Source organism: Rana temporaria, chromosome 1 (genome assembly GCF_905171775.1).
Source record: "Rana temporaria chromosome 1, aRanTem1.1, whole genome shotgun sequence".
Classification (NCBI taxonomy): domain Eukaryota; kingdom Metazoa; phylum Chordata; class Amphibia; order Anura; family Ranidae; genus Rana; species Rana temporaria.
In genome coordinates this window covers 549,846,739-549,874,193 of record NC_053489.1, presented here as the reverse complement: position 1 = coordinate 549,874,193, position 27,455 = coordinate 549,846,739, and the positions used below count along the sequence as shown (strand labels likewise).

Here is a 27,455-nt window from a genome sequence, read left to right as displayed (position 1 = left end):
GGGCTGTGGAGAGGAGTTGTTGGGTCCATTTTCCACATTGCTGATGTCCTTATCTCCTGGCAGGTCAGAGAGGAATCTATGCATCCAATCAGCAGGGACCTGCTCCTTTTCTGAGCTAGATAGCTGGCTAGTGGACTCATTTATAAGCTCAGAAATCATATCCCAGAGCTCTTCATTGTTCACTGGGGCAAACTGTGCCGATGAACAATCATATTGGGTAGGAGGTAGCTCCAGCGCTGGTTTGGCTGGGCTGGGCTGTGGAGATTGGGTGTTGGTATTATCTTCCACATCTGGGATGTCCTGATCTCCTACCAGCTTACAGATGTTGCTCTCAAACCAATCAGTTGTTTCTTGATTGGTCTGGGCAAACTGAGACTCATGGAAATTTACGAGCTCAGATAGCATGTCCCAGTCGTCGTTGTTGTTGTTCACTGGATCATACTCTTCCAATGGAAATTCATGGATATCAATGTCAAAATCAGAAGACCATTGCACTTCCATGTCTGGGTGGTTATATAACACTGGTGTTACTAGTGTATAAGGGGGCTGTGACATCTGGTCTACAACCCCTGAAGGCCGGGTTTCACCCCTAAACCCAAGCATTTCCCTCCTGTGCTGTTTAAAAGATGTTAAATATTGAGAGAAAAACAGAAAGAACTCAAATCTATAGCTAAGCTATGCAGAAATCCCAAATTCTAGAAGAAATCTGGAATACGCTCACGGGCTGGCTCTTTGTGTGTCTGCTGTCCTCCATTGTCACTCAAGGCCTGAGAAGAGTTCCTCCTGCAGCCATAACGGCTGTGATGACATCACCAACTGTCAAAATTCAAAACTGTAACTCCTTCATGCCTGAACACAAACAACTCCTGTCACTTGGAAATTCAAAAATGTAACTCCGTCATGCCTGAACACAAAAAACATCTGTGAGGGAGCGTGTCCGGGACATGAGCCAAGGTGGACGCACTAAAGAGGAGCTCCGGTTATGCTAAAGCCATCCACCGCCATCCTTCCTCCATCGCACTTTGGGGAGCCTGCCTCACAACCCTGCTTGTCCCTGGACATCTCCTGCCTCTGCCCCAGCCTAAATCTCCGAACCCAGACGGCTGATAGTGCAGATATGCAGGCCGTGACCGGCCGCCATCTTGAGGCCTATGGAGAACGGCCATGCTTCTTCCAGCGCACTTTGGTGAGTCTGCCTCACAATCCTACTTATACCTGGACATCTCCTGCCTCTGCCCCAGCCTAAATCTCCGAACCCCGACTACAGATCGAACAGATATCCAGGTCACGGCCGGCTCCACACATCTGCAGCCGGCCGCCATATTGAGGCCTACTGAGAACGGTCATCCTTCCGCCATCCATCGCTATCCTTCCTCCAGAGCACCTAAAAGTGTGTAGAAGATACTGGTAAGAAGAGAGGGGGGCCTCTCATTCTTCCTTGGACACAGCGTGATCCCTTTAGGGGTGTCGAAGGGGGAGTGGGGCTCTAACTTTTCTTAGATTAGTAATGATTATACTATGAAAAGATATCGACTCAGTCAAGTCACATATTTATATTTTATATTTCTATATTGATAGTCTTTAATTGATACAAAAGTAGCTAACAGCATTTGGAACCTTCTTATGATTCCTCTGTGAATTATATTGTAATGACTATTATACAATGATTATATTGTAATGACTATTATACAATGAATATACAATCATATTATATTACACAATGTAATGACCTTTTTTTTTATGAAATAAAAAACTTGAATGAGAAAAAAAAAAAAAAACTGTTTACATTACCAACTGCTGTCACTTGGAAATTCTAAAATTGAACCCCTTCATGCCTGAGCACAATTTTTCAGCTTTGACATGTATTAGTAAAACTGTACATATCATTGCAACTGCTTTGTTTATCCAGGTAAATTATACCTTGTTTTTTTTTTCAGGACTGATTGGGCTAAATGGTAACAGATATCTCACTATTTTTATTTATTTTATTAGCACAGGAAAACTTATTAGCAAAGGCCCAAATTAGTAAACGTGCACTGCTGAAAAATTAGTTTCTTCATTCTTTTTTTTTTTTTCCTGGTCATTCGTTATGATCAAATTTCGTTATTTAGAATAAAATTGTTACTTTGGAAAAATTTGTATTTGGGAAAATCTGAAACTTCAGAAGATCCAAAAATAAACTAAAAAAATCGAAAAAAATAAAATTTGAAAATGCAAAAAGCCTAAAATTTAAATATCCCAAATAATAACTACTGTATTTATTGGTGAAACTTTCCTCTTAAAGCTAGGTTGCGTGTTATATTCCTGTGCGTGTTCTATGCCGATAAATACGGTAACTAGTAATAACTATTACTAACTATTAAATTATAGGTATTGGCATTTCCTTTCAAATTTGGCTGTTAGTGAACGTAACAAATACAAATGTAACCAAAATACGAATTATCGGAATGCCGCATCTAAATGAATGGAATGTAACTAATTAACCACTTCCTGCCCGGTCAATAGCAGATTGACGTCTGGGAAGTGGTTGCGTTATCCTGACTGGACGTCATATGACGTCCAGCAGAATAACAGCCGCCGCGCACCCAGGGGGCGCGCAACGTGGCGATCGGTGGTGCGGTGTGTCAGTCTGACACATGGCTACACCGATCTTAGTTCAGAGCCTCCGTCGGAGGGGCGTAGGTTACATTCATGTCAAAAGCATTGAGCCGACGTATCTTAGGGAGCATATGCGACGTGATTCTGAGCATGCGCGCGCATGCGCCTTTCGTTCGGGAATTCATTTACATGGGGTCACGGCTAATTGTAATACAACACGCCCACTACCTTCCTAATTTTAATTAGGCGGGCTTACACCGGCCCATTTATGCTACGCCGACGTAACTTAGGGAGCAAGTGCTTTGTGAATACTGCTCTTGCTTCTCAGAGTTACGTCGGCGTAGCGCATATGAGATGCGCTACGCCCGCACAAAAATACGCCGCAGTCTCTGAATCCGGCCCCAGATGTATATTTCTTGCAATTACCATGACCCACCACCAAAATAAATCCTTCCTATACACACACACACACACACAGATGTGAACAATGGCACCAACACTAAATATAAGACCCTTTTTTTTCTACCCAAAACATACCAACACTGACACCGATGCTAACTTCACACCCATGCATTTTTAGTGCTTTATGCATATTTGTACTACAAAACGTGTTCCATAGGAAACCATGTTAAATGAACTGTAGAGCAAATCTGCAAAAAGCACTAAAAATGCATAGGTGTGAATCAAGCCTTATGCCGTGTACACACGATCATTTTTCGGCATGAAAAAAACGTAGTTTTTAAAAAATGTCATTTAAAATGATGGTGTGTGGGCTTCACATAATTTTTCGTGTTCTGAAAAAACACAAAAAAAAATTCCGAAGATGCTGCATTTTTTAACGACGTTTTAAACAATGTCGTTTTTCGGGTTGTAAAAAATGATCGTGAGTGGGCTAAAACAACGTTAAAAACCTGTGCATGCTCAGAAGCAAGTTATGAGACGGGAGCACTCGTTCTGGTAAAACTACCGTTCATAATGGAGTAAGCACATTCATCACACTGTAACAGACAGAAAAGCGCGAATCGTCTTTTACTAACACGGAATCAGCTAAAGCAGCCCCAAGGGTGGCGTAATCCGCATGGAGCTTCCCCTTTATAGTGCCGCCGTACGTGTTGTACGTCACCGCGCTTTGCTAGAGCATTTTTTACATTTTAAAACGATGGTGTGTGGGCAACATAGTTTTAATGATGAAGTTCGTTTTTTTTTCATGCTGAAAAATGATCGTGTGTACGCGGCATTAGGCTCCATTCACACTAATGCGTTTTTGAAGCTTTTTGCATAAACGCAGGGAATTTTCTTTAACATGGGTTCCTATAGAACACATTCATATCAATGCATTTTTGTGCCTCAGCATTTTTGGAAAGGGTCGGGGACTTCTTTTCCCATAAAATGCAGCATTTTGCATATAATAGACTTCAATTGTGCCACTTTCAAAACACAAGTACTGTGTCTTTACTGCAATTTGCATTCTGCAATTTGCGTATTTTTTTTTTTTACATTCTCTGTATATAGCTGGTTGCCAAGGAGTGGGCCAGGAAGCCGCTGCCTCCTTAACAATCGATAAGTCATCAGCTGTCAGCTGAATGAAAAAACAACAACCGCCCCTTGTGACATCAGAAAGCAGCCACCCCCCCAGGGCATGCAGCTTGGTATGGTTCAGAATGGGGGGCGCTTGGCTTCCCGACCCGCTCCTTAGCAACCAACTATATACAGTGAATGAAAAAATAAATTGTGGTAAAAACGTGCTTACAAAAAAAACGCAGAAAGCACAGCAAAATGCACTGCAGATGCGCACAAAAGCAACATGAATAGATGTGAATTGAGCCTTAGATCAAGTCCTGAGCTAACTAATTTATACAGAGGGGAGTTCTAAATCTAGCGATCACATGATTTGGAACCAGTCCTCTCGATTCTCGATTGTAAGTCCCAGACCAGGAGCTATCGGTTACTGCTTAGTCTCTGTGTTGGTGGGCCTGCGATTGAGTGCACTTCCAACCTAAAAGGTACGCATATATGTGGCAGCAAGCTTTAAAGGCTAGGTCCATGCTTCCGCATAAATGAACGCAGCCGATGGAAGAGAATAACAACTGTTAAGATAGGATATGATCCGTTAGTTTAAAATCAATTGAATTATTAACACACATATAACATCATAACATGTCAATCATAAAAACACACAGGTTATTATTAATATCTGGCTCTAATTACATAAAATGAACATAAGGAGGAAAGGGATCTCAAATATGCCTCTTGTTCACTCAAAATAAAAATGTACAGGTTTAGCAATTGCCCCCAAGTTAAAGCGGAGGTTCACCCAAATAACATTTATATCAGACCAACTTCTTTATACTTCTAACATGTACAGTCCGTAATTTTTTTTTTTTTTTTAGGCTGTACATACCTTCTAATCTATATTTGCAATCCGGCTACTTCTCCCCTCGGGAGTAGGCGTTTCTATGCTGAGGAGGCATGTCATCTGGGAGGTCACCCTGATGATTGACGTTGTTTCAGAAAAAGTTCTCCCCGGCGGATAAGGCCCCGCCCCCCGTATTGCGTAGGTGCGTCACGAGTCACGGCGTTTCCGAAAGAAGCCGAACATGAAGAAGCTCCATACGACGCCTGCGCAGTCAGCTCTACACGGCTCCTAGTCGGTGTGCAGCTCTGCATGGCTTCTTTCGGAAACGTCGTGACGCACCTACGCAATACGGGGGCGGGGCCTTATCCGCCGGGGAGAACTTTTTCTCAAACGACGTCAATCATCTGGGCGACCTCCCAGATGACATGCCTCCTCAGCATAGAAAAGCCTACTCCCGCGGAAAGAAGTACCCGGAAGCCGGATTGCAAATATAGATTAGAAGGTATGTACCTAAAAAAAAAAAAAAACATTGCGGACTGTACATGTTAGAAGTATAAAGAAGTTGGTCTGATATAAATGTTATTTGGGTGAACCTCCACTTTAACATGTGTTTATCTGACACATAACATTATAAAATAATAATAGTATATGTCAGATAAATGCATGTTCACTTCGGTCAAATTGTTACACTTGTAAGAAACTTATTTTAAAAAGGCACTAGGGATAATGGAGTCCATACTATCCTAAAAGCCGGTTCACACTGGGGCGGCACGACTTCGGGGGCGACTCGGCAAGGCGTCCTGAAGACGACTTCAGAGGCGACTTGCAAAATTTTTTTTTTTTTTTTAACAATCAGGAGTGCTTTATTGAAGGACAATATACAGTACAAAAGAAAAAATAGAGATCACATAATGCAGCCAATTTAGCAGATAGACACAGTAGCATGGTACAAAACAGTAAACTATCAAAACACCCTCTTGGAATATAGTCCCAGATTTAATATAGGATCCTAGTCGGACTGTGGTCAGGAGCTACACGGAGGAAAAGGGGGGGAATGGTGAAGGGAGATGAAGAGAAATGAGAGAAAAAGGGGGAAAGAGCAGAGGGGGAAGGAAAAGACAGGGGAAGAGAGGGGAGGGGAAGGAAGGGTGGCTGAAGAGGAAGAGAAGAGAGAGGGGGGGGGGCAGGTTCCCAGTCCGCCACAAACAAGTTTAGATAGCTGTCCACGGTGACCACACCTTGTCAAATTTCCAGGGACAACCACGGTTAATGTATGTCAGTTTGTAGAGTGGAAGGGCAGCATTAATTTTATTTTCCCAAGTAGACACCCTAGGGGGGTCAGAGGAGGTCCACCTGCATAAAATTTCCTTTTTGGCGTAGAAGAGAAGGTAAAAGATTAACAGCTTACTATGATGGGACCGCTGCTCATCATCAATGACACCCAACAGAGCCAATTCGGGAGACATGGGGACAGAAAGCTCCAGGCGGACGTTTAGCTGTTCAAACACTCCCGACCAGAAGGGCGCCAGAGCCGGGCAGGACCAAAACATGTGAATATAGGTTCCCCTCTGTGTCCTACACCTTGGGCAGCATGGGTCCCTATCAGGGTAAATTCTAGACAGTCGTGTTGGAGTAAAGTAGACCCTATGTAGAAACTTGGTCTGTACCAGCTTATCCCCCGCAGATATAACCAACCTCGGGCCCCGCTCCAGAGGCGACTTGCAAAATTACTTCTGTATAGAAGTCAATGCAAGTCGCCCCCAAAGTCGCTCCTATTAGAACGGTTCTATTGAATAGAATGGGACGCGACTTGTCAGGCGGCTGAGTCGCCTGACGAGTCGCCCCAGTGTGAACCGGCTCTTATGGTCATTTTATGTAATTGGAACAATTTGTTTTAATAATGATAAATAATATTTAAATGTTAAACATAAATAATTGAAATGTTTTAATAATAAACAGTGTATTTTATGATTGGTGTGTTACATGTGTGTTGACTGAAATCCTCCATCCTTCAATTTATTTTGAACAGTACTTATATGGAAGTGGTCAAGGCACATTGGGGGAGATTTACTAAAACTAGAGCATCCAGAATCTGGTGCAGATGTGCATGGTAGCCAACTGGCTTCTAGCTTCAGCTTGTTCAATTAAGCTTCGACAAAAAAAAAACTGGAAGCCAATTGGTTTCTATGCAGAGCTGCACCGTATTTTGCACTCGCCAGTGTAGCATCCTCTAGTCAGGTAGGTGCTAGAGTGAGGATTTTTCTAGCAGAGTAAGAAAATTTAGGTAGGCCTAGCTCAGTGATGGTGAACCTTGGCACCCCAGATGTTTTGGAACTACATTTCCCATGATGCTCATCCACTCTGCAGTGTAGTCGAGCATCATGGGAAATGTATTTCCAAAACATCTGGGGTGCCAAGGTTCACCATCACTGGCCTAGCTGGTGGCTAGGCCTGTTTGTTTTCATTCTGAGCTGGGAGTGGCTATGGGCAGGGCTGGGTGACTCACAGGTAGCATCACTGTGACCTTCCTCTTCTTTCTAAAAGATGCTAAAAGAAAGAGGAGGAGGAGAAGAGAGGTGGAGCTGCCTGGGGTATTTTGAGGAACCTTGACCAATCCCCAACTTGGGTTGGCAGGAGGCAGGCCTCCTTAAGTGTGTAAAGATTACATAAGCGCTGATGTGAATAAAGGTGAACCAAAAAATGTATGTAAACCAAACAAATTAAGATAATCAAATTGATTGCTGCTAATACTGTGTAGTGTACTGATGTCACAAAAAATAGATGAATTAGAGTTTAATACAGCGCTATCATAATTATTGCACAGTGATCCAATATGTGCTGTTGAGATAATAATAAATAAAGTGCGTCCAAACTGTTATAAATAAAATGGTTTCCAGAGTTCTGATAATCTAAAACCAAGTCAGACACCACTGCTAGGTAAAATAGAAATCATGAGGATAACAATACCTAAATGATCATGTTTCTGGTCTCCAATGCTGTAATAGATTACTCACAAACCTTCATTACTTCTCAATCCTTCATAGACCCGTATTGCTCAAAAAATAAAAAAAATACAAACTCATTGCGCAGATGGACTAAACTGGGAGTGACATAAATGAAATACACCACAGTTGCACTCACACATGCCCCGCAATATGATCGCATGTAAGAAGGTCAGTTGCATAAATAGAGCTCCTCACTTGGCTGTCTGTACTCACACAGCACTAAGGCAGATGGCTCCTCCTTATGCGTTACATCACTGGACACGTGACTTTTTCAAAGGTGCTAATTATTAAGGTTGATGATAGCGCAGACCTCCTTAAAGGAGTTCTCTGACCTAAAACTTTTAACCCCCGCTGTGCCCGGGCTGTAAAACTATACAAAATAAACTTTCACTTACCTGCCTACGATCCCCCGTTGTTCCGATATCGCCGTCCCGTTCTCCGGTCCCGGTCTCTTCCACTTCCTGCGGGTCGGTGACTCACAGTGCGCTCAGCCTATCAGCGGCCGCGACGGGACATTGCTGCGGCCGCTGATAGGCTGAGCGCACTGTGAGTCACCGACCCGCAGGAAGTGGAAGAGACCGGGACCGGAGAACGGGACGGCGATATCGGAACAACGGGGGATCGTAGGCAGGTAAGTGAAAGTTTATTTTGTATAGTTTTACAGCCCGGGCACAGCGGGGGTTAAAAGTTTTAGGTCAGAGAACTCCTTTAAGTACCCGGGGTCAGCCCAGGCAGGGAGGAGTCGGGTGGAATAGCTTGAGTGAGAGATTGTGGAGGCTGTCAGGGCCCACAGAGAGCTCCCCCACTCTGGGGGGGGGTGACCTTGGGTCGGGTGCATCCAGGAGGAGAGAAGAGATTCTGGGAGAGAGGCACATGAGAGAGCAAGGAGAGGACAGCAGGAGAGAACACTACTAAGAGTCTCCATGGCGGACAACTGGTCGCAGCCTGGAGGGCTGGTGAGTGAAGCACAGTGGGGAGGACTGGGGAGGCCCGTCTGAGAGAACTGGGAGTTTTCAGTTTGAGATGGGAGCAGAACCAGCGGAGTGGACTGTGGGAAGGGCAGTTATGCGACATTATGGTGGACACTTTGGACACTTTTGACACATTTTTGGGACCATTGGCATTTATAGAGCGATTAGTGATTTTAGTGGTTTTTGAGGACAACCAGCAGTACAGGTAAATACAACTTAAAGAAGGGCAGCAAAGCACACCAAAACCAATGAGCCAAAGTTATAAAATGTTGTAAAATGTACACCATTACCACAGTGGGGTAAATGCGGTAGTGGGGAGTGGAGGACAGTGAAAAGGATGTGTACAGACAGTTAAAATGGAACTTTAGTCAGAAAATTAATTCATGCTAGATGACTTCAGGCTGTCGCTTTAGCTGACAATTGCGCGGTCGTGCGATGTTGCACCAAACCAAAATTATATCATTTTTTTCCCCGCAAATAGAGCTTTCTTTTGGTGGTATTTGATCACCTCTGCGGTTTTTATTTTTCGCCCTAAAAAAAAAAAGTGTGTCAATTTTGAAAAAAAAGCAATATTTTTAACTTTTTACTCTAATAAAAATCCCCTAAAAATATATAAAATAATTTATTTTCTTGAGTTTAGGCCAATATGTATTCTTCTACATATTTTTGGTAAAAAAAAACCACACGCAATAAGCATATATTGATTGGTTTGCGCAAAGGTTATAGCAGCTACAAAATAGGTAATAGATTTATGGCATTTTTATTATTAATTTATTTTTTACTAGTAATGGCGGCGATCTGCGATTTTTTTTATTGGGACTGCAACATTATGTCTTTTTACACTATTTCGGGACCGTTGTCATTTTTACAGTGATCAATGCTATAAATGGCCGATGATTACTGTATAAATGACACTGGCATGGAAGGGGTTAAACACTAGGGGGCGATCAAGGGGTTAAGTGTGTCCTAAGGAGTGATTCTAACTGTGGGGGGGTGGGCTACCACTCACATGACAGCGAATCACTGCTCCCGATGACAGGGAGCAGTATATCTCTGTCATGTCACTAGGCAGAACAGGGAAATGCCTTGTTTACATAGGCATCTCCCCGTTCTGCCTCTCCGTTTCACAATTGCGGGCCGTGGGCGAACATCGAGTTTGCGGGACAAATGGGCAAGCTCCAGTTATATTCCCAGCAAGCGCCAGAATGTAACTTTTTTTAAACTATAAAATTGATGGGTTTACTTCCACTTTAAATTAAACCCTCCTATACTTTACAGCCAAGGAAGCTGCTTCTGTTTGATCTGCAACTGCCATGGTGCTGCACATGTGATCAATTATGATACCAGCCATCTGATGGTTTGACAGTTTGGTTGAGGATACAAGCAAATGTGACAGTTAGCAATCCTGGCATTCAACGTAACCATTTTTTTAAACTGTTAAATCGATGGGTTTAGTTCTGCTTTATGATTTACTGCTGTTTAGGGGCTCTGGGCTTCAGCAAAATGGCAGCCTCCAGCAAGAAGAAAAAGGAGCAGTGCTGGAGGCAGTTTACATCACACACTAATTCTGGTAGCATATCTATTAATGTGGAATGTACTGTACAGTGTCTCACAAAAGTGAGTACACCCCTCACATTTTTGTAAATATTTTATTATATCTTTTCACGTGGCAACACTGAGAAATTACACTTTGCTAAAATGTAAAGTAGTGAGTGTACAGCTTGTATAACAGTGTAAATTTACCGCCCCTCCAAAATAACTCAACACACAGCCATTAATGTCTAAACCGCTGTCACCAAAAGTGAGTACACCCCTAAGTGAAAATGTCCAAATTGGGCCCAATTAGCCATTTTCCCTCCCAGGTGTCATGTGACTCATTAATGTTACAAGGTCTCAGGTGTGAATGGGATAAAGGTGTGTTAAATTCGGTGTTATCACTCTCACTCTCTCATACTGGTCACTGGAAGTTCAACATGGCATCTCATGGCAAAGAAATCTCTGAGGATCTGAAAAAAATAATTGTTGCTCTACATAAAGATGGCCTAGGCTATAAGAAGATTGCTAAGACCCTGAAACTGAACTGCAGCACGGTGGCCAAGACCATACAGCAGTTTAACAGGACAAGTTCCACTCAGAACAGGCCTCGTCATGGTCAACCAAAGCAGTTGAGTGCACGTATGATTGGTCATATGCAGAGATCGTCTTTGGGAAATAGAGGTATGAGTGCTGCCAGCATTTCTGAAGAGTTTGAAGGGGTGGGGGGTCAGTCTGTCAGTGCTCAGACCATACGCCGCACACTGCATCAAATTGGTCTACATGGCTGTCGTCCCAGAAGGAAGACTCTTCTAAAGATGATGCACAGGAAAGTCTGCAACCTGTTTGCTGAAGACAAGCAGACTAAGGACATGGATTACCAGAACCATGTCCTGTGGTCTGATGAGACCGAGATAAATTTATTTGGTTCAGATGGTGTCAAGCGTGTGTGGCAGCAACCAGGTGAGGAGTACAAAGACAAGTGTGTCTTGCCTACAGTCAGGCATGGTGGTGGGAGTGTCATGGTTTGTCGCTGCATGAGTGCTGCCGGCAATAGGGAGCTACAGTTCATTGAGGGAACAATGAATGCCAACATGTACTGTGACATACTGAAGCAGAGCATGATCCCCTCTCTTTGGAGACTGGGCCGCAGGGCAGTATTCCAACATGATAATGACCTTAAATACACCTCCAAGACGACCACTGCCTTGCTAAAGAAGCTGAGGGTAAAGGTGATGGACTGGCCGAGCGTGTCTCCAGACCTAAACCCTATTGAGCATCTGTGGGGCATCCTCAAATGGAAGGTGGAACAGCAACGTGATGTCATCATGGAAGGGTGGAAGAGGACTCCAGTGGCAACCTGTGAAGGTCTGGTGAACTCCATGCCCAAGAGGGTTAAAGCAGTGCTGGAAAATAATGGTGGCCACAAAAAATATTGACACTTTGGGTAAGGTGACCAGATTTTTCAAATGAAATCCGGGGACATATTTTTTCTTTACTAGTAATGGCAACAATCAGCGACTCTCTGCCCGTCGCCACCCGCCACACAGCCTCTCAAGTCTAGCTCTTCGGGCCCCGGCTACTACTGGATGGGGAGCGGAGGAAGATCACTCTGCCAGGTAAGGCAAGGAGATAGGCAGGTGGCTGGCCAGGATTTGAGCCAAGGCAGAAGAACATGCGAGCGAAGCTGAATGGGCATGTGCCCAAAACTGAAGAAATATTCCCTCCACTCCAATCAGCACATTATCAGCAGAAAGGGGCACAGATAATGGGGAAAATACAATCCCCCTATGCTAGTAGGCACGGCGGAGCGGGGGGGTGTAATTCTAATATTTTTATTTTAATTCTGCACTTATTGGGCCAGATTCAGGTAGGACTTACGCCGACGTATATTCTTATACGCCGCGTAAGTCCACGGATGCGCCGTTGTATCAATACGCCGTATTCTTGAAACCAGATACGCCTGAATTCTGGCTCCATCCGACCGACGTAAGTCTCCTACGCTGTCGTATCTTGGGTGCATATTTACGCTGGCCGCAAGGGGCACATCCATTGATTTACGCGTTGAATATGTAAATGACCTAGATACGCCGATTCACGAAAGTACTTGCGCCCGTCGCAGTAAGCTACGCCGTTTACGTAAGGCGTACGTCCGGCGTAAAGTTATCCCTCATAAAGCAGGGGTAAGTCATGTTAGGGTATGGACGTCGGAAAAGCAGGCGGATTTTACGTCGTTTACGTAAGTCGTACGTGAATGGGGCTGGGCATAGGTTACGTTCACGTCATACGCATTGAGCCATCGTTTCTTAGGGAGTATATGCGACGTGATTCTGAGCATGCGCCGTTTGTTTGGCCATTCATTTACATGGGGTCACAGTTAATTTTAATACAACACGCCCACTACCTTCCTAATTTGAATTAGGCGGGCTTACGCCGGCCCATTTACGCTACGCCGCCGTAACTTAGGGAGCAAGTGCTTTGTGAATACTGCTCTTGCCTCTCTATGTTATGTCGCCGTAGCGCATATGAGATGCGCTACGCCCGCTCTAAGTTACGTCGCTGTACCTGAATCTGGCCCATTGTCTTTGAAATTGCCCCTGCCCCCTATTAAATCCAATCTGGGGACAAAACCAGGGACAGACTTGGTTCCGGGGACAGTGTCCTCAATCAGGGGACTGTCCCCTGAAACTGGGGATGTCTGGTCACCCTAACTTTGGGCCCAATTTTGACATTTTCACTTAGGGGTGTACTCACTTTTGTTGCCAGCGGTTTAGACATTAACCACTTAAGGACCCGCTCATGTACATATATGTTGGCACTTTAAAGATGGATAACCGCTGCTGCCATAACCGAGATATCCATCTTTTCAGTGAGCGGTCCTGTAAACGATAACGTTGGTCTCCGCGGCGGATTCGCCGCAAGATCACCGTTAAAAGCAGCGGGAGAGGCCCCTCCTCCCACGCCCTCTGCCGCTTAAAGGAGCCGTCGGCAGCGGCGGAGGTGATCGGGTCATTCTTCCTGCTTGGCTGGGATACGAGTTAGGGCAAGATGGCCCCCATCCTTCTCCATAGCATAGCAGGGCGGAAGCGACGTCAAAGCGTCACTTCCGCCCATGTTTCTTAAAGGCACATTTTTCTGTTGTCATTTTTTCAAATGACAATTTTTTTTTATTGCATTTTAGTGTAAATATGAGACCTGAGGTCTTTTTGACCCCAGATCTCATATTTAAGAGGACCTGTCATGCTTTTTTCTATTACAAGGGATGTTTACATTCCTTGTAATAGGAATAAAAGTGACCCATTTTTTTTTTTTAAAGTGTTAAAATAAAAAAAAATAAAGTCAAATAAATAAGATTTTTTTTTTACATTTAAAGCTCCCATCCTGACGAGCTCACATGCATACGTGAGCAGCGCCCGCATCATATGAAAACGGTGTTCAAACCACACATGTGAGGTACCGCCGCAATCGTCAGAGCGGGAGCAATGATTCGAACCCATTCTGACCCATTTTTTTTTAAAACAGTGTAAAAATGTATGAAATCAATTAAAATAAATAAAAAAAAATGTAAAGCGCCCCATCCCGACGAGCTTGCGCACAGAAGCGAAGGGATACGTGAGTAGCGCCCGCATATGAAAACGGTGTTCAAACTGCACAAGTGAGGTATCGCCGCAATCGTTAGAGCGAGAGCAATACAGGGAGTGCGGAATTATTAGGCAAATGAGTATTTTGACTACATCATCCTCTTTATGCATGTTGTCTCACTCCAAGCTGTATAGGCTCGAAAGCCTACTACCATTTAAGCATATTAGGTGATGTGCATCTCTGTAATGAGAAGGTGTGTGGTCTAATGACATCAACACCCTATATCAGGTGTGCATAATTATTAGTCAACTTCCTTTCCTTTGGCAAAATGGGTCAAAAGAAGGACTTGACAGGCTCAGAAAAGTCAAAAATAGTGAGATATCTTGCAGAGGGATGCAGCACTCTTAAAATTGCAAAGCTTCTGAAGCGTGATCATCGAACAATCAAGCGTTTCATTCAAAATAGTCAACAGGGTCGCAAGAAGCGCGTGGAAAAACCAAGGCGCAAAATAACTGCCCATGAACTGAGAAAAGTCAAGCGTGCAGCTGCCAAGATGCCACTTGCTACCAGTTTGGCCATATTTCAGAGCTGCAACATCACTGGAGTGCCCAAAAGCACAAGGTGTGCAATACTCAGAGACATGGCCAAGGTAAGAAAGGCTGAAAGACGACCACCACTGAACAAGACACACAAGCTGAAACGTCAAGACTGGGCCAAGAAATATCTCAAGACTGATTTTTCTAAGGTTTTATGGACTGATGAAATGAGAGTGAGTCTTGATGGGCCAGATGGAAGAGCCCGTGGCTGGATTGGTAAAGGGCAGAGAGCTCCAGTCCGACTCAGACGCCAGCAAGGTGGAGGTGGAGTACTGGTTTGGGCTGGTATCATTAAAGATGAGCTTGTGGGGCCTTTTCGGGTTGAGGATGGAGTCAAGCTCAACTCCCAGTCCTACTGCCAGTTTCTGGAAGACACCTTCTTCAAGCAGTGGTACAGGAAGAAGTCTGCATCCTTCAAGAAAAACATGATTTTCATGCAGGACAATGCTCCATCACACGCGTCCAAGTACTCCACAGCGTGGCTGGCAAGAAAGGGTATAAAAGAAGAAAAACTAATGACATGGCCTCCTTGTTCACCTGATCTGAACCCCATTGAGAACCTGTGGTCCATCATCAAATGTGAGATTTACAAGGAGGGAAAACAGTACACCTCTCTGAACAGTGTCTGGGAGGCTGCGGTTGCTGCTGCACGCAATGTTGATGGTGAACAGATCAAAACACTGACATAATCCATGGATGGCAGGCTTTTGAGTGTCCTTGCAAAGAAAGGTGGCTATATTGGTCACTGATTTGTTTTTGTTTTGTTTTTAAATGTCAGAAATGTGTATTTGTGAATGTTGAGATGTTATATTGGTTTCACTGGTAAAAATAAATAATTGAAATGGGTATATATTTTTTTTTGTTAAGTTGCCTAATAATTATGCACAGTAATAGTCACCTGCACACACAGATATCCCCCTAAAATAGCTAAAACTAAAAACAAACTAAAAACTACTTCCAAAAATATTCAGCTTTGATATTAATGAGTTTTTTGGGTTCATTGAGAACATGGTTGTTGTTCAATAATAAAATGAATCCTCAAAAATACAACTTGCCTAATAATTCTGCACTCCCTGTAATTCTAGCCCTAGATCTCCTCTGTAACTCAAAAGATGCAACCTATAGAATTATTTAAACGTCGCCTATGGAGATTTTTAAGGGTAAAAGTTTGACGCCATTCCACGAGCAAGCGCAATTTTGAAGCGTGACATGTTGGGTATCATTTTACTCGGTGTAACATTATCTTTCACGATATAAAAAAATTGGGCTAACTTTACTGTTGTCTTATTTTTTAATTCAAAAAAGTTAATTTTTTTTCCAAAAAAAGTGCGCTTGTAAGACCGCTGCGCAAATACGGTGTGACAAAAAGTATTGCAATGACCACCATTTTATTCTCTAGGGTGTTAGAAAAAAAATATATATAATGTTTGGGGGTTCTAAGTAATTTTCTAGCAAAAAAGCTTGTAAACACAGAGTCTGAAAAAGTTATTTTGAGGGGACAGCAAACTTACACTGTTATACAAGCTGTACACTCACTACTTTACATTGTAGCAAAGTGTCATTTCTTTAGTGTTATCACATGAAAAGATAGAATAAAATATTTACAAACATGTGAGGGGTGTACTCACTTTTGTGAGATACTGTGTGTTCCTTGATTCCATGATGTTTTATCAAGCTGTTATAGGTAAAGTGCAGCTTTAAGGAAATGTCCTGCCACACATCTGTTTATGGCACATAATCCCGTAATCTCTGCTAACCCTCCTACATATCTCTGGTAGGATTCATAGACCATCCTTCATAAGCAGTAGAGCAGCTTCCACAGACTCCGCCCATAACAATAAGAAGTCAGGTGTCAGCGGATACATCACATCCTCACAAAGTGAAACTCCTTCCTGTCCTGTCACACACAGCAAAGCTGGAGGAGTCTGCATGACACAGGGCGGCTTCCTGTTGTCGTCCCTCTGGGTCACCCTAGCAACAGCCTGTGTATTCCTCCCGTCCACATTCTAGCACTAACCAATGGCAGGCTGCCTGGGAAAGGCGAACAGTTTTGACCCAACCAGCTCCTCGTAGCTTGCTGACACCAAAGTCACATGACCTGGTGGAGAAGTAACCTAACCAGTGGGAGCCCAGGAAGCTGACAGTGTGGGAGAGCCGGGGAGGATCTGTTCCATGGCAGTGGTAAGTGTGTACATAGAATTGTGATAGGAGCCGGTCTGCCTTCTCAGCGGAGGCACCTGGGAGAGGAGGAGGAGGAGGAGGAGGAGGACTACCTTCACTATGTGTGCTGACCCAATGCCAGGGTATTGGCTGCTATCCACAGTGTGTACTACTATGTGATCTGTGTGTACTACTACTATGTGATCTGTGTGTACTACTACTGTGTGATCTCTGTGTGTACTACTACTACAGTGTGATCTCTTTGTGTACTACTGTGTGATCTCTTTGTGTACTACTGTGTGATCTCTGTGTGTACTACTACTACTACTGTGTGATCTCTGTGTGTACTACTACTACTACTGTGTGATCTCTGTGTGTACTACTACTACTACTACTACTGTGTGATCTCTGTGTGTACGACTACTGTGTGATCTCTGTGTGTACTATTACTGCTGTGTGATCTCTGTGTGTACTACTACTGTGTGATCTCTGTGTGTGTGTACTACTACTACTGTGTGATCTCTGTGTGTACTACTACTACTGTGTGATCTCTGTGTGTACTACTACTACTACTGTGTGATCTCTGTGTGTACTACTACTACTACTACTACTGTGTGATCTGTGTGTGTACTACTACTACTACTGTGTGATCTGTGTGTGTACTACTACTACTACTGTGTGATCTGTGTGTGTACTACTACTACTACTGTGTGATCTGTGTGTGTACTACTACTACTACTGTGTGATCTGTGTGTGTACTACTACTACTACTGTGTGATCTGTGTGTGTACTACTACTACTACTGTGTGATCTCTGTGTGTGTACTACTACTACTGTGTGATCTCTGTGTGTACTACTACTACTGTGTGATCTCTGTGTGTACTACTACTACTGTGTGTGCTCTGTGTGTACTACTACTACTGTGTGTGCTCTGTGTGTACTACTACTATTGTGTGATCTCTTTGTACTACTACTACTACTACTGTGTGCATTACTACTGTGTGCGCTCTGTGTATTACACAGAGCGCACACAGTAGTAGAAGTAATACACAGAGTGCACACAGTAGTAATACACAGAGCGCACACAGTAGTAGTACAAAGAGATCACACAGTAGTAGTAGTAGTACAAAGAGATCACACAGTAGTAGTAGTACACAGAGCACACACAGTAGTAGTAGTAGTAGTAGTAGTACACAGAGCACACACAGTAGTAGTAGTAGTAGTACACGGAGCACACACAGTAGTAGTAGTAGTACACGGAGCACACACAGTAGTAGTAGTAGTACACGGAGCACACACAGTAGTAGTAGTAGTACACGGAGCACACACAGTAGTAGTAGTAGTACACAGAGCACACACAGTAGTAGTAGTAGTACACAGAGCACACACAGTAGTAGTAGTAGTACACAGAGCACACACAGTAGTAGTAGTAGTACACAGAGCACACACAGTAGTAGTAGTAGTAGTAGTAGTAGTACACAGAGCACACACAGTAGTAGTAGTACACAGAGCGCACACACAGTAGTAGTAGTACACAGAGCACACACAGTAGTAGTAGTAGTAGTAGTACACCGAGCACACACAGTAGTAGTAGTAGTACACAGAGCACACACAGTAGTAGTAGTAGTACACAGAGCACACACAGTAGTAGTAGTAGTACACAGATCACACACAGTAGTAGTAGTACACACAGAGCACACACACACAGTAGTAGTAGTACACACAGAGATCACACAGTAGTAGTAGTACACACAGAGATCACACAGTAGTAGTAGTACACACAGAGATCACACAGTAGTAGTAGTAGTACACACAGATCACACAGTAGTAGTAGTACACACAGAGATCACACAGTAGTAGAAGTATTACTACTGTGTGCGCTCTGTGTATTACTTCTACTACTGTGTGCGCTCTGTGTATTACTACTATTACTGTGTGCGCTCTGTGTATTACTACTACTGTGTGTGTGTGTGTGCGCTCTGTGTATTGCTGCTGCTGCTACTACTACTACTACTACTACTACTGTGTGTGCTCTATGCATTGCTACTACTACTGTGTTTACTATTTGTACTACTACTGTGTGTGTGTGTGCGCTCTGTGTACTACTACTAGTGTGTGTGTGTGTGTGATTGACGTGCGGATAAGGCGCGTCACGTGTTCGTGACTCGGCTATATACGGCGCCTGCGCAGTTGGCTCTACACGGCTCCTAGTCTGTGCGCAGGCGCCGTATAGAGCCGAGTCCCAGTTCGGCTATTTTCAGAAAGCGTGACGCTTTCCACACGTCAATCATCTACTACGCCTCTTCATAGGAATGCCTATTCCCCGCGGGAGTGAGAAAAGAAAAAGAACTATAAAACGGTATGTACAGCGAAAAAATAAATAAAAATACCAGCATACTGTACATGTCGGAAGTATGCGGGATGTAATGGTATATAGATGTTTTTTAGGGTGAACCTCCGCTTTAAATATGAGATATGGGGTCAAAAACATTTGGACTTAAAGGGGTGTTCCAGTCATTTTTATGTTTATTAAAAGTCAGCAGCTACAAAAAAGTGTACCTGCTGGCTTTTAATAAACATACTTACCTGCTCCATGTTCCAGCGACGCGCCTTCATTCTAAGTGTGGGCACCCGGCCGTGACAACTTTCGGCTTTACGGCTGGGCACCCACTGCGCATGCGTGAGCACCGCGGCGCTGCGCCATTCAATTGGACAGACGATCGCCTGGGACCTGACGCGTGTCCCAGGCGATCGCCTACAGGGAGGGGCTGCAGAAAGGCGATCTGACTATTCGCCTTAGCAGCCCCTCGGCGGAAGGAGGAAGTGGGACAGGAAGTCCCACTCCTCCTGAAGCCCCCACTCCCCCCCCAAAAAAAAATTACAAGCCAAATGTGGCATGTAATGGGGCGAGGAGTGGATTAAGCGGAAGTTCCACTTTTGGGTGGAACTCCGCTTTAAATGCAATAAAAATAGTAAAAAAAAAGTTGTCATTTTGAAAAAGTGACAACAAAAAATGTCCCTTTTAAGACGTATGGGCGGAAGTGATGATTTGACGTTGCCTCCGCCCTGCAGTGATATGGAGACGGGTGGGGGCCATCTTCCCCTCACTCGCCTCGATACACAGGCAGGGACAGGACCAGATCGCCTCCGACGGCTCCGGTTAGCGGCGGAGGGCGGCCCTCTCTCCCGTCGACGATAAAAGTGATCTTGCGGCGTATCCGCTGCAGGGACCACTTTTATCTTGGAGGACCGCCTCTGAAGAAGAGTATATCCGGGTTATGGTAGCTAGTATTCCTCTTAAAACAGCTCACGTATAATGACGGTGGGCGGTCTGGAAGTGGATAGAAAAATTGCGCTGTTTACTACAGCTTTAAGGGGTTAGTCACACCGTAAGTTTTATACAGGCATTCCCTGAAATCGCAGCAAAATCGTCCTGAAGAGAGCGTTGGAGTAAACCTGACTGGATATGCATGTCGCCATACAGTAAGCTGTGTGATGCATGATACTGCCCCCTGCTGCACAGGTCTGTAACTCATAACGCTGGGCTGCAGGCTAGTGGGAATGGGCCTTAAATGTTTATCTGTACAATTTCAAGAAATAACAATACTGAGCCATTAAAACCCAGCTTACAATATCGTGAAATGACGCAGTGCCAGTGAATATAGCAACAATTTACAAAAAAAAAGTGTTCAATGTGCCAAACAGGAAGTCTCTCTTAAATCAAAGTCCATGTACATTATATGGACTTTTATTTGAGAGACTTAATGCTTGGCACATTGAGCAATTTTTATTTTTTATGTTTTTATTATATTCACTGGCACTTGCATCATTTCACAATATTGTAAGGTTTTTAGCTTTGAGTATGTCAAAATGTGTTTGCCAGTGGCCACATGTGCTGTACTTATCTCGTTGGTAGATCATGATATTTATGTGTTTGTTATGTTCTTCCCCCTTTTTTCCTTTTTTTTTTTTTTAGATTATTATTGTTCTTGATGACATACTATTAACATAGCAATCATACCTCATCTATAACTATGTAGGTGTGACTGCAGAGCTTTAGCTGAGCCAACAAGGAATTGTAATAATTAGCAGTGATGTCGGGGTGTGCCATCATAATTTGCATGTTCTATTCAGATGCTTTTGTGTTTATTATTTTTAGATAGTGTTTTCTGTGTTGTGTTGTGTTGTGTTGTGTGGTTAATGGCAAATTAAAGCTTAAAGGAACACTAAAGGTTCATTGTTTATTAGATCAATTGATTGCTGTAAGCTAGAGCATTTAAATATCACTTACCTCGTTTTTCCTTTTGACCTCCAAAATACAGTAATCCAGGTTTGAAAATGCCATTTCCTGTCTCTCCTCTTCTTGCTTTCCACCAGCATCTGAGGTGTTTTGCATGGTGGAAAGCAGAATGTGCTCACCCCCTCCCTATGACTACAGCCCTGCGTGAAGATGCTCTCTTATCCCTCACAGGCATGGAGGCTAAGCCTAATGGGAACTGTAATTCCCATTAGGCCGTGATGTAGCAAGAATGAATGCGCACCGCAAACCAGGAAGTCAGTGAGACTAATGATTCAGGAGTGACAGAGGTGAATAAAACAGCTCGATTTCAACAGGTATCAAACTAGTTATAATGCAAAACATTACTTTTTACTTTATCAGCTACTGTCAGACTTTAATTTAAGAGGAAAATATTTTTGGTTTACAACCCCTTTAAAGGGGGTGTAAAGGTTTGTTTTTCATTTTCTAAATAGGTTCCTTTAAAGGGGTTATAAAGGTACAATTTTTTTCCCCCCCCTAAAAAGCTTCCTTTACCTTAGTGCAGTCCTCCTTCACTTACCTCTTCCTTCCATTTTGCTTTTAAATGTCCTTATTTCTTCTGAGAAATCCTCACTTCCTGTTCTTCTGTCTGTAACTCCACACAGTAATGCAAGGCTTTCTCCCTGGTGTGGAGTGTCGTGCTCGCTCCCCCTCCCTTGGACTACAGGAGAGTCGGGACGCCCACTAACACACAGCTCCTTTCTCTATCTGCAATGTAGAGAGCATCCCGACTCTCCGGTAGTCCAAGGGAGGGGGCGAGCACGACACTCCACACCAGGGAGAAAGCCTTGCATTACGGTGGTGAGTTACAGACAGAAGAACAGGAAGTGAGGATTTCTCAGAAGAAATAAAGCAAAATGGAAGGATGAGGTAAGTGAAGGAGGACTGCACTAAGATAAAGGGAGCTATTTAGGATTTTTTTTTTTTTTTTTTTTACCTTTACAGCCCCTTTTAAGCTAGTGCATTGTTCACTTACCTTTTCCTTTGAATTCCCTTCAAAAAAAAATTTTCTTTGTTTTCTGAATTTCTCACTTCCTGTTTCTCCTCGGTAAGCTGTTCTGGATGACTAACTCCCAGCCAGATGATGGGGGCAAGCTTCCTGAGGAGAAACAGGAAGTGAGAAATTTAGACAAAGGAAAAAAAAACAACAACAATGCACTAGCTTAAAGCGATGGTTCCCCCTTAAAACAAATGTCTAACAATACTTACACTGCGGGTAGGCTGGCTTTTTTTATTTTTTCGTACATACCTCAATATCGCCGTTTCCTCCCTCGACTTCCGGGTATGAGTCTTGTGGCGGTGGGCGTTCCTAGTTGATTGACGTTCCTCCGACCGACGCATACTTGACGTCACGACTTTCCGAAAGAAGTCGAACGTCGCTGCGCAGGCGCCATATAGAGCCGACTCTATACGGCGCCTGCGCAATGACGTTCGCCTTCTGTCGGAAAGTCGTGACGCGCAGTATGCGCCGGTCGGAGGAACGTCAATCAACTAGGTCCAGCAAGACTCATACCCGGAAGCCGAGGGATGAAACGGCCATATGATCGAGGTATGTACGAAAAAAAAAAAAAAAAAAAGCCAGCCTACCCGCAGTGTAAGCAGTCTTCCGAATGTATTGTTAGAAATTTTGTTTTAGGGGGAACCACCGCTTTAAAGGAACCAAACCTTCACAACCCTTTTTAATTTAGAATTTTGCACTGGGGAGAAAATCATGGGCCATTCATAAAATTGGGAGGACTTGAACATATGTTCAATTTCTCTTGATTTTATGAATGGCTGATGGTGCATACTAGCACATTATGCCTTTACTTTGCAGGGAAATTCGGAAGGGAAAAAAAACCCAACAGGGTTTGTTTCCTCTTTTTTAATCTAGTTTTAATCTAACTTTAGGCTGGGTTCACACTATTGTGAATTGGATGTGGGTTTCTTCGCATGTCAGGAGATTGTGGCTGACTCTCTATGGAGCCGGTTTACACTTCTCCGGAGTGGCTCCTTTTCTAATTGCATCGGAGTCCTGTGCATGTTCTGGTCCGAATTCAGCCCAAAATTTGTGCTGAAATGTTGAATGAGGACGCACCGGACCCCTGCTGTGAGCTGCTTTTTTTGGAGGTGTGACCCCCAGCCTCGGAACAGTTCCAGCCACCTATGGAGTCGGCAGCTACAAAAACCGTAGCTGCTGACTTTTAGGCCCCTTTCACACTGGAGTGGTTTGCAGGCACTATTGTGCTAAAAACAGCACCTGCAAACCGACCCTAAACAGCTGCTGCTGCGGGCTTTCACACTGGAGCGGTGCGCTAGCAGAATGGGGGAAAAAAATCCCGCTAGCCGCATCTTTGGAGCGGTGTGTATACCTCTCCCGCCCATTGAAATCAATGGGACAACGCGGCTATACCACCGGCAATGCGCCTCTGCAGGCGGGTTTTAACCCTTTCTCCGCCGCTAGTGGGGTGGGGGTAAAACCGCCCCGCTAGCGGGCGAATGGCACCGTGAAATTAGTGGTAAAGTGCAGCTAAAAATAGCGCTGTTTTACCGCCACCGCACCTCCCGCCCCAGGGGCCTTAAAAAAACAGCCACTCGCCTATCCCACGATCCAGTGGTGTGCTCACCCCAGGCAGTCTTACCCGCTATCTTCATTCCTCTGCATCTTCACTATGGGCACTCGACTGTGACAGCTTGCGGCTTTACAGCTGAGTGCCCACTGCACATGTGTGAGTCGGGTTGCGCATCGTGAATGGTGGATGCAGTCTTCTGTGACACGTCAGTGTCCCAGAAGACTGCAGGGGGTGGAACAGAAGTGTGAGGCAGGTGCCTGTCAAAATCACTCCTTTTTTAAAAGTGCCAATTGTGCAAGAGGAGCAGGGACGAGTCCTTAAAGCGGAATGTCCCCTCTTGAGTGGAGCTCCGCTTTAACCTTCTAACACCAGCTCTGCTTTAATAATCGGGATCCGTGTTGTGATCCTTCCAGAGCTTGGCTCAGCTCTGCCCCATTGGCTGATAGCGGGCAATAGTAGGATAACAGAAGCGAGTGCACTCCTGTGACCCAAACGAGAAGTTTGGCCAAAAAAGCTTTGATCGAGCTTCTCTTTTAAAATGACACAAAAGCAAATCTACAACTGCGCTCGGGGGTTGGTAATCGTAAGCAGCCAGCACACATCTGTGATACCAGATTAACCGAAATGGAAATCTAATCGTGCAGCACTAATATTTCAGATAATCTCTCCATAATACTAATGAAAAACATAAGAAAGGCAAATGTTATATGAGTAACCAAAAGTCCCAAAGTGTATGTAAATAAACAAAGATAGTGGATCTTCCAAATAGCGACAAATGATTAAATCCTCTTCTCCAACTATTCTGTGATGGCAAAAAAAACATGCTCACCACACCGGCGTGATCAATCCGCTTACCAGATGTATGTGACCATAGATTATAATAGCCACAAGGGCACACCTCAAAGGGTTAATACCTCTGATGTTAACCCAGATATTAACCATTTGTCGACTACCTCGGCAAAGGTACGTTGCTTTGAATCTGTCGCCTAGATCGTGCGATCATGTCACGGAACAGCAGAACGGGGGAATGCCTTTGTAAACAAGGCATTTCCCTGTTCTACCTAGCGACAGGACAGAGATCTGCTGCTCCCTGTAATTGAGAGCAGTGATCAGTGTCGTGTCACTAGTAGCCCAGCCTCCTCACAGTTAGAATCACTCCCTAGGACACACTTACTCGCCCCCTACTGGTTAACCCCTTCACTGCCCCCTTATACTCACTGTATAAATGACAATGGTCCCAAAATAGCGTCAAAAGTGTCCGTTGTGTCCTCCGCATTATCGCAGTCACGGTAAAAAAAAATCATAATAAAAATGCCATAAAACTATCCCCTATTTTGTAGACGCTATAACTTTTGCGCAAACCAATAAATATACGCTTATTGCTGCTTTTTATTTTTTACCAACACTGGGCTAGATTCACGTAGAGTTACGCCGTCGTAACTCTGAATCTACGCCGTCGTAAATTTAAGCGTATTCTGGAAACCAGATACGCTTAAATTAGGCTATTTTTTTTACGTTGTTTACGTTGGGCTTTTTCGGCGTAAGGTTACTCCTGCTATTAGGAGTCGCAGCCAATGTTAAGTATGGACGTCATTTACGTTCACGTCGACGGCAATGACGATTTGCGGCGGAATTTTGAGCATGCGCACTGGGATTCTTTCACGAACGGCGCATGCGGGGTCACCATTAATTTAAATAAAACACGCCCCCCTCATGCTCATTTGAATTAGGCGCGCTTACGCCGGCCCCATTTACGCTACGCCGCCGTAAGTTAGGAGACAAGTGCTTTGTGAATACAGCACTTGCCTCTCTAACTTACGGCGGCGCAGTGTAAATACGATACGCCGACGTAACTTTACGCAAATCTACCTGAATCTAGCCCACTATGTAGAAGAATACATATCGGCCTAAACTTGCTTTTTTTTTTATTAAGGCTTCATTTCCACTGACGTTTTTACAGCCACTTTTCTGAGCGTTTTTTACAGCTTAAAAACGCCTGTCCATGTTATTCTATGGCATCATGCCCACATTGGCGTTTTTGAGCTGTAAAAAAAACGCAGGACCAGGGCGTTCTGAAGCTCCAGAGTAGAGCTGTAAAAACGCCAGATGTTAAAAAACGCTCAAAAACGCTACCGTGGCATTTTTAAAGCTTTTTTTTTTTTTACAAAATAAACATGGACAGGCGTTTTTACGCTGTAAAAAAGGCTAACAACAGTGGCTGTAAAAACGCCAGTGGAAATGAAGCCTTTATAGCGCAAAAAATTAAAAACCGCAGAGGTGATCAATTACCCCCAAAAGAAAGCTCTATTTGTAGGAAAAGAAGGATGTAAGTTTTGTTTGGGTAACACGACCGCACAATTGTCAGTTAAAGCGACACAGTGCGGAACCACATAAAATGGCCTGGTCATTCAGCAGCCAATTCTAGGGCTGAAGTGGTTAAAAAAACGTCACTTCCATCTATTTTTGCTTTGTATTCCGAAGGCTGTTTTTATATATATATATATATATATATATATATATATATATATATATATATAATTACACACATATTATATATATATATATATATATATATATATATAATATGTGTATATATATATATATATATATATATATATATCACACACACACACACACACACACGTGACCAGCAGCAGAGGACTAGAAGCTCCTCCTGCTTATGTTTCCCTGCAGACAGGCTGGGAGAGATCTGGGTCATGTGACGGCTGTATATTAGAAAAAAATGTACTTTGATTTTTTTTAAATAAAATAATTAGTGTCATCATCCACATACAGAAGTGATGGTGTAAAATGAAACAATGTGTGTTTTAGTATCACTTTAAGCAATTACACTCTAACCTTCTGTGTCTTATGCTTTTCACACGGAAATACCTTTTAAGTGCAATGAACTTGAAACCTGCAATACTCAAAGCCTTTCGTCATATGCTGTAGGTCATTCTGGAAGAACACGCCTTTAGCTGGAATGAGATGTACAATAGGTCTGTGAGCTTAGATATTTTCATAGAACAGGGAAGGTGATCACATTCGGTGTTCGGGGGTTTGTGAGCTTTCATTCTAATTGTTTGGTGTCCATAGTAAGCGATACATAAAGGCTCATTTACGAAATCTGGAGCAAAGGCAACTGTAGCTAAAGCCAGTAAGAACCAATGCTAACTGCAGCAAGAATTCTGGCTACTGTGTTCAGTTTTTGCGGTTGTTAGTTGTGGTTTGCTAATGTAAAGGGTATATTCAATGTCTGTCTTGTATGGTCAGGGGGGCAGATAGAGATATATCAGTTGGTTTGGTTTCAGGGCCATTTGTTCCAACAAATAAAAATGGTGCCTTTTTTTTTTTTTTTTTAATTGAACACATGTTGGTGCTTGATTGTTGCCTGCAAGTTATCCCATTCTTGGATCTTTGAAGAGTGCTTGTGTATCATTTCAAATGCATTATCGGTCTGGTTTTCCACCGTCTTTCTAATAAAAGTTGCCACGTAATCAGGGCTGTGGAGTCGGTAGATAAATGTTCCGACTCCGACTCCTCAGTTTTATGTACTTTCGACTCCCCGACTCCGACTCCTCTGTATTAATATGTGAATGTATTTTATACATTCCTTGAGGGAAAGAAACGCAACCTACCACAGGACTACTGGCTGGGAAGCCAACAGTCTACTGTATTGCACAGTTTAAGCAAAAGACAAACACAATGAAAACAATCAAGTGGCTGGATGGTAGCAGCAGGCATAAACATCAGGAACAGGATCTTTACCAGTTCAAAAATACAA

General features: G+C 43.6%; 1 protein-coding gene across 2 annotated transcripts in view; it reads left to right on the top strand.

Moving 5' to 3' along the window:
• The first annotated feature begins 16,523 nt into the window (after positions 1-16,523).
• Positions 16,524-27,455, top strand: part of FBXO8 (F-box protein 8) — a 56,176-nt gene continuing 45,244 nt past the window's right edge. Inside the window, exon 1 of one of the 2 annotated variants that reach the window (XM_040333466.1) lies at positions 16,524-16,822. In XM_040333466.1, coding sequence (XP_040189400.1) covers positions 16,814-16,822 — 9 coding nt within the window. In that variant the 5' untranslated portion in view covers positions 16,524-16,813. The remainder of the gene's footprint in view (positions 16,823-27,455) is intronic. The other variant, XM_040333473.1, reaches the window with a different exon arrangement.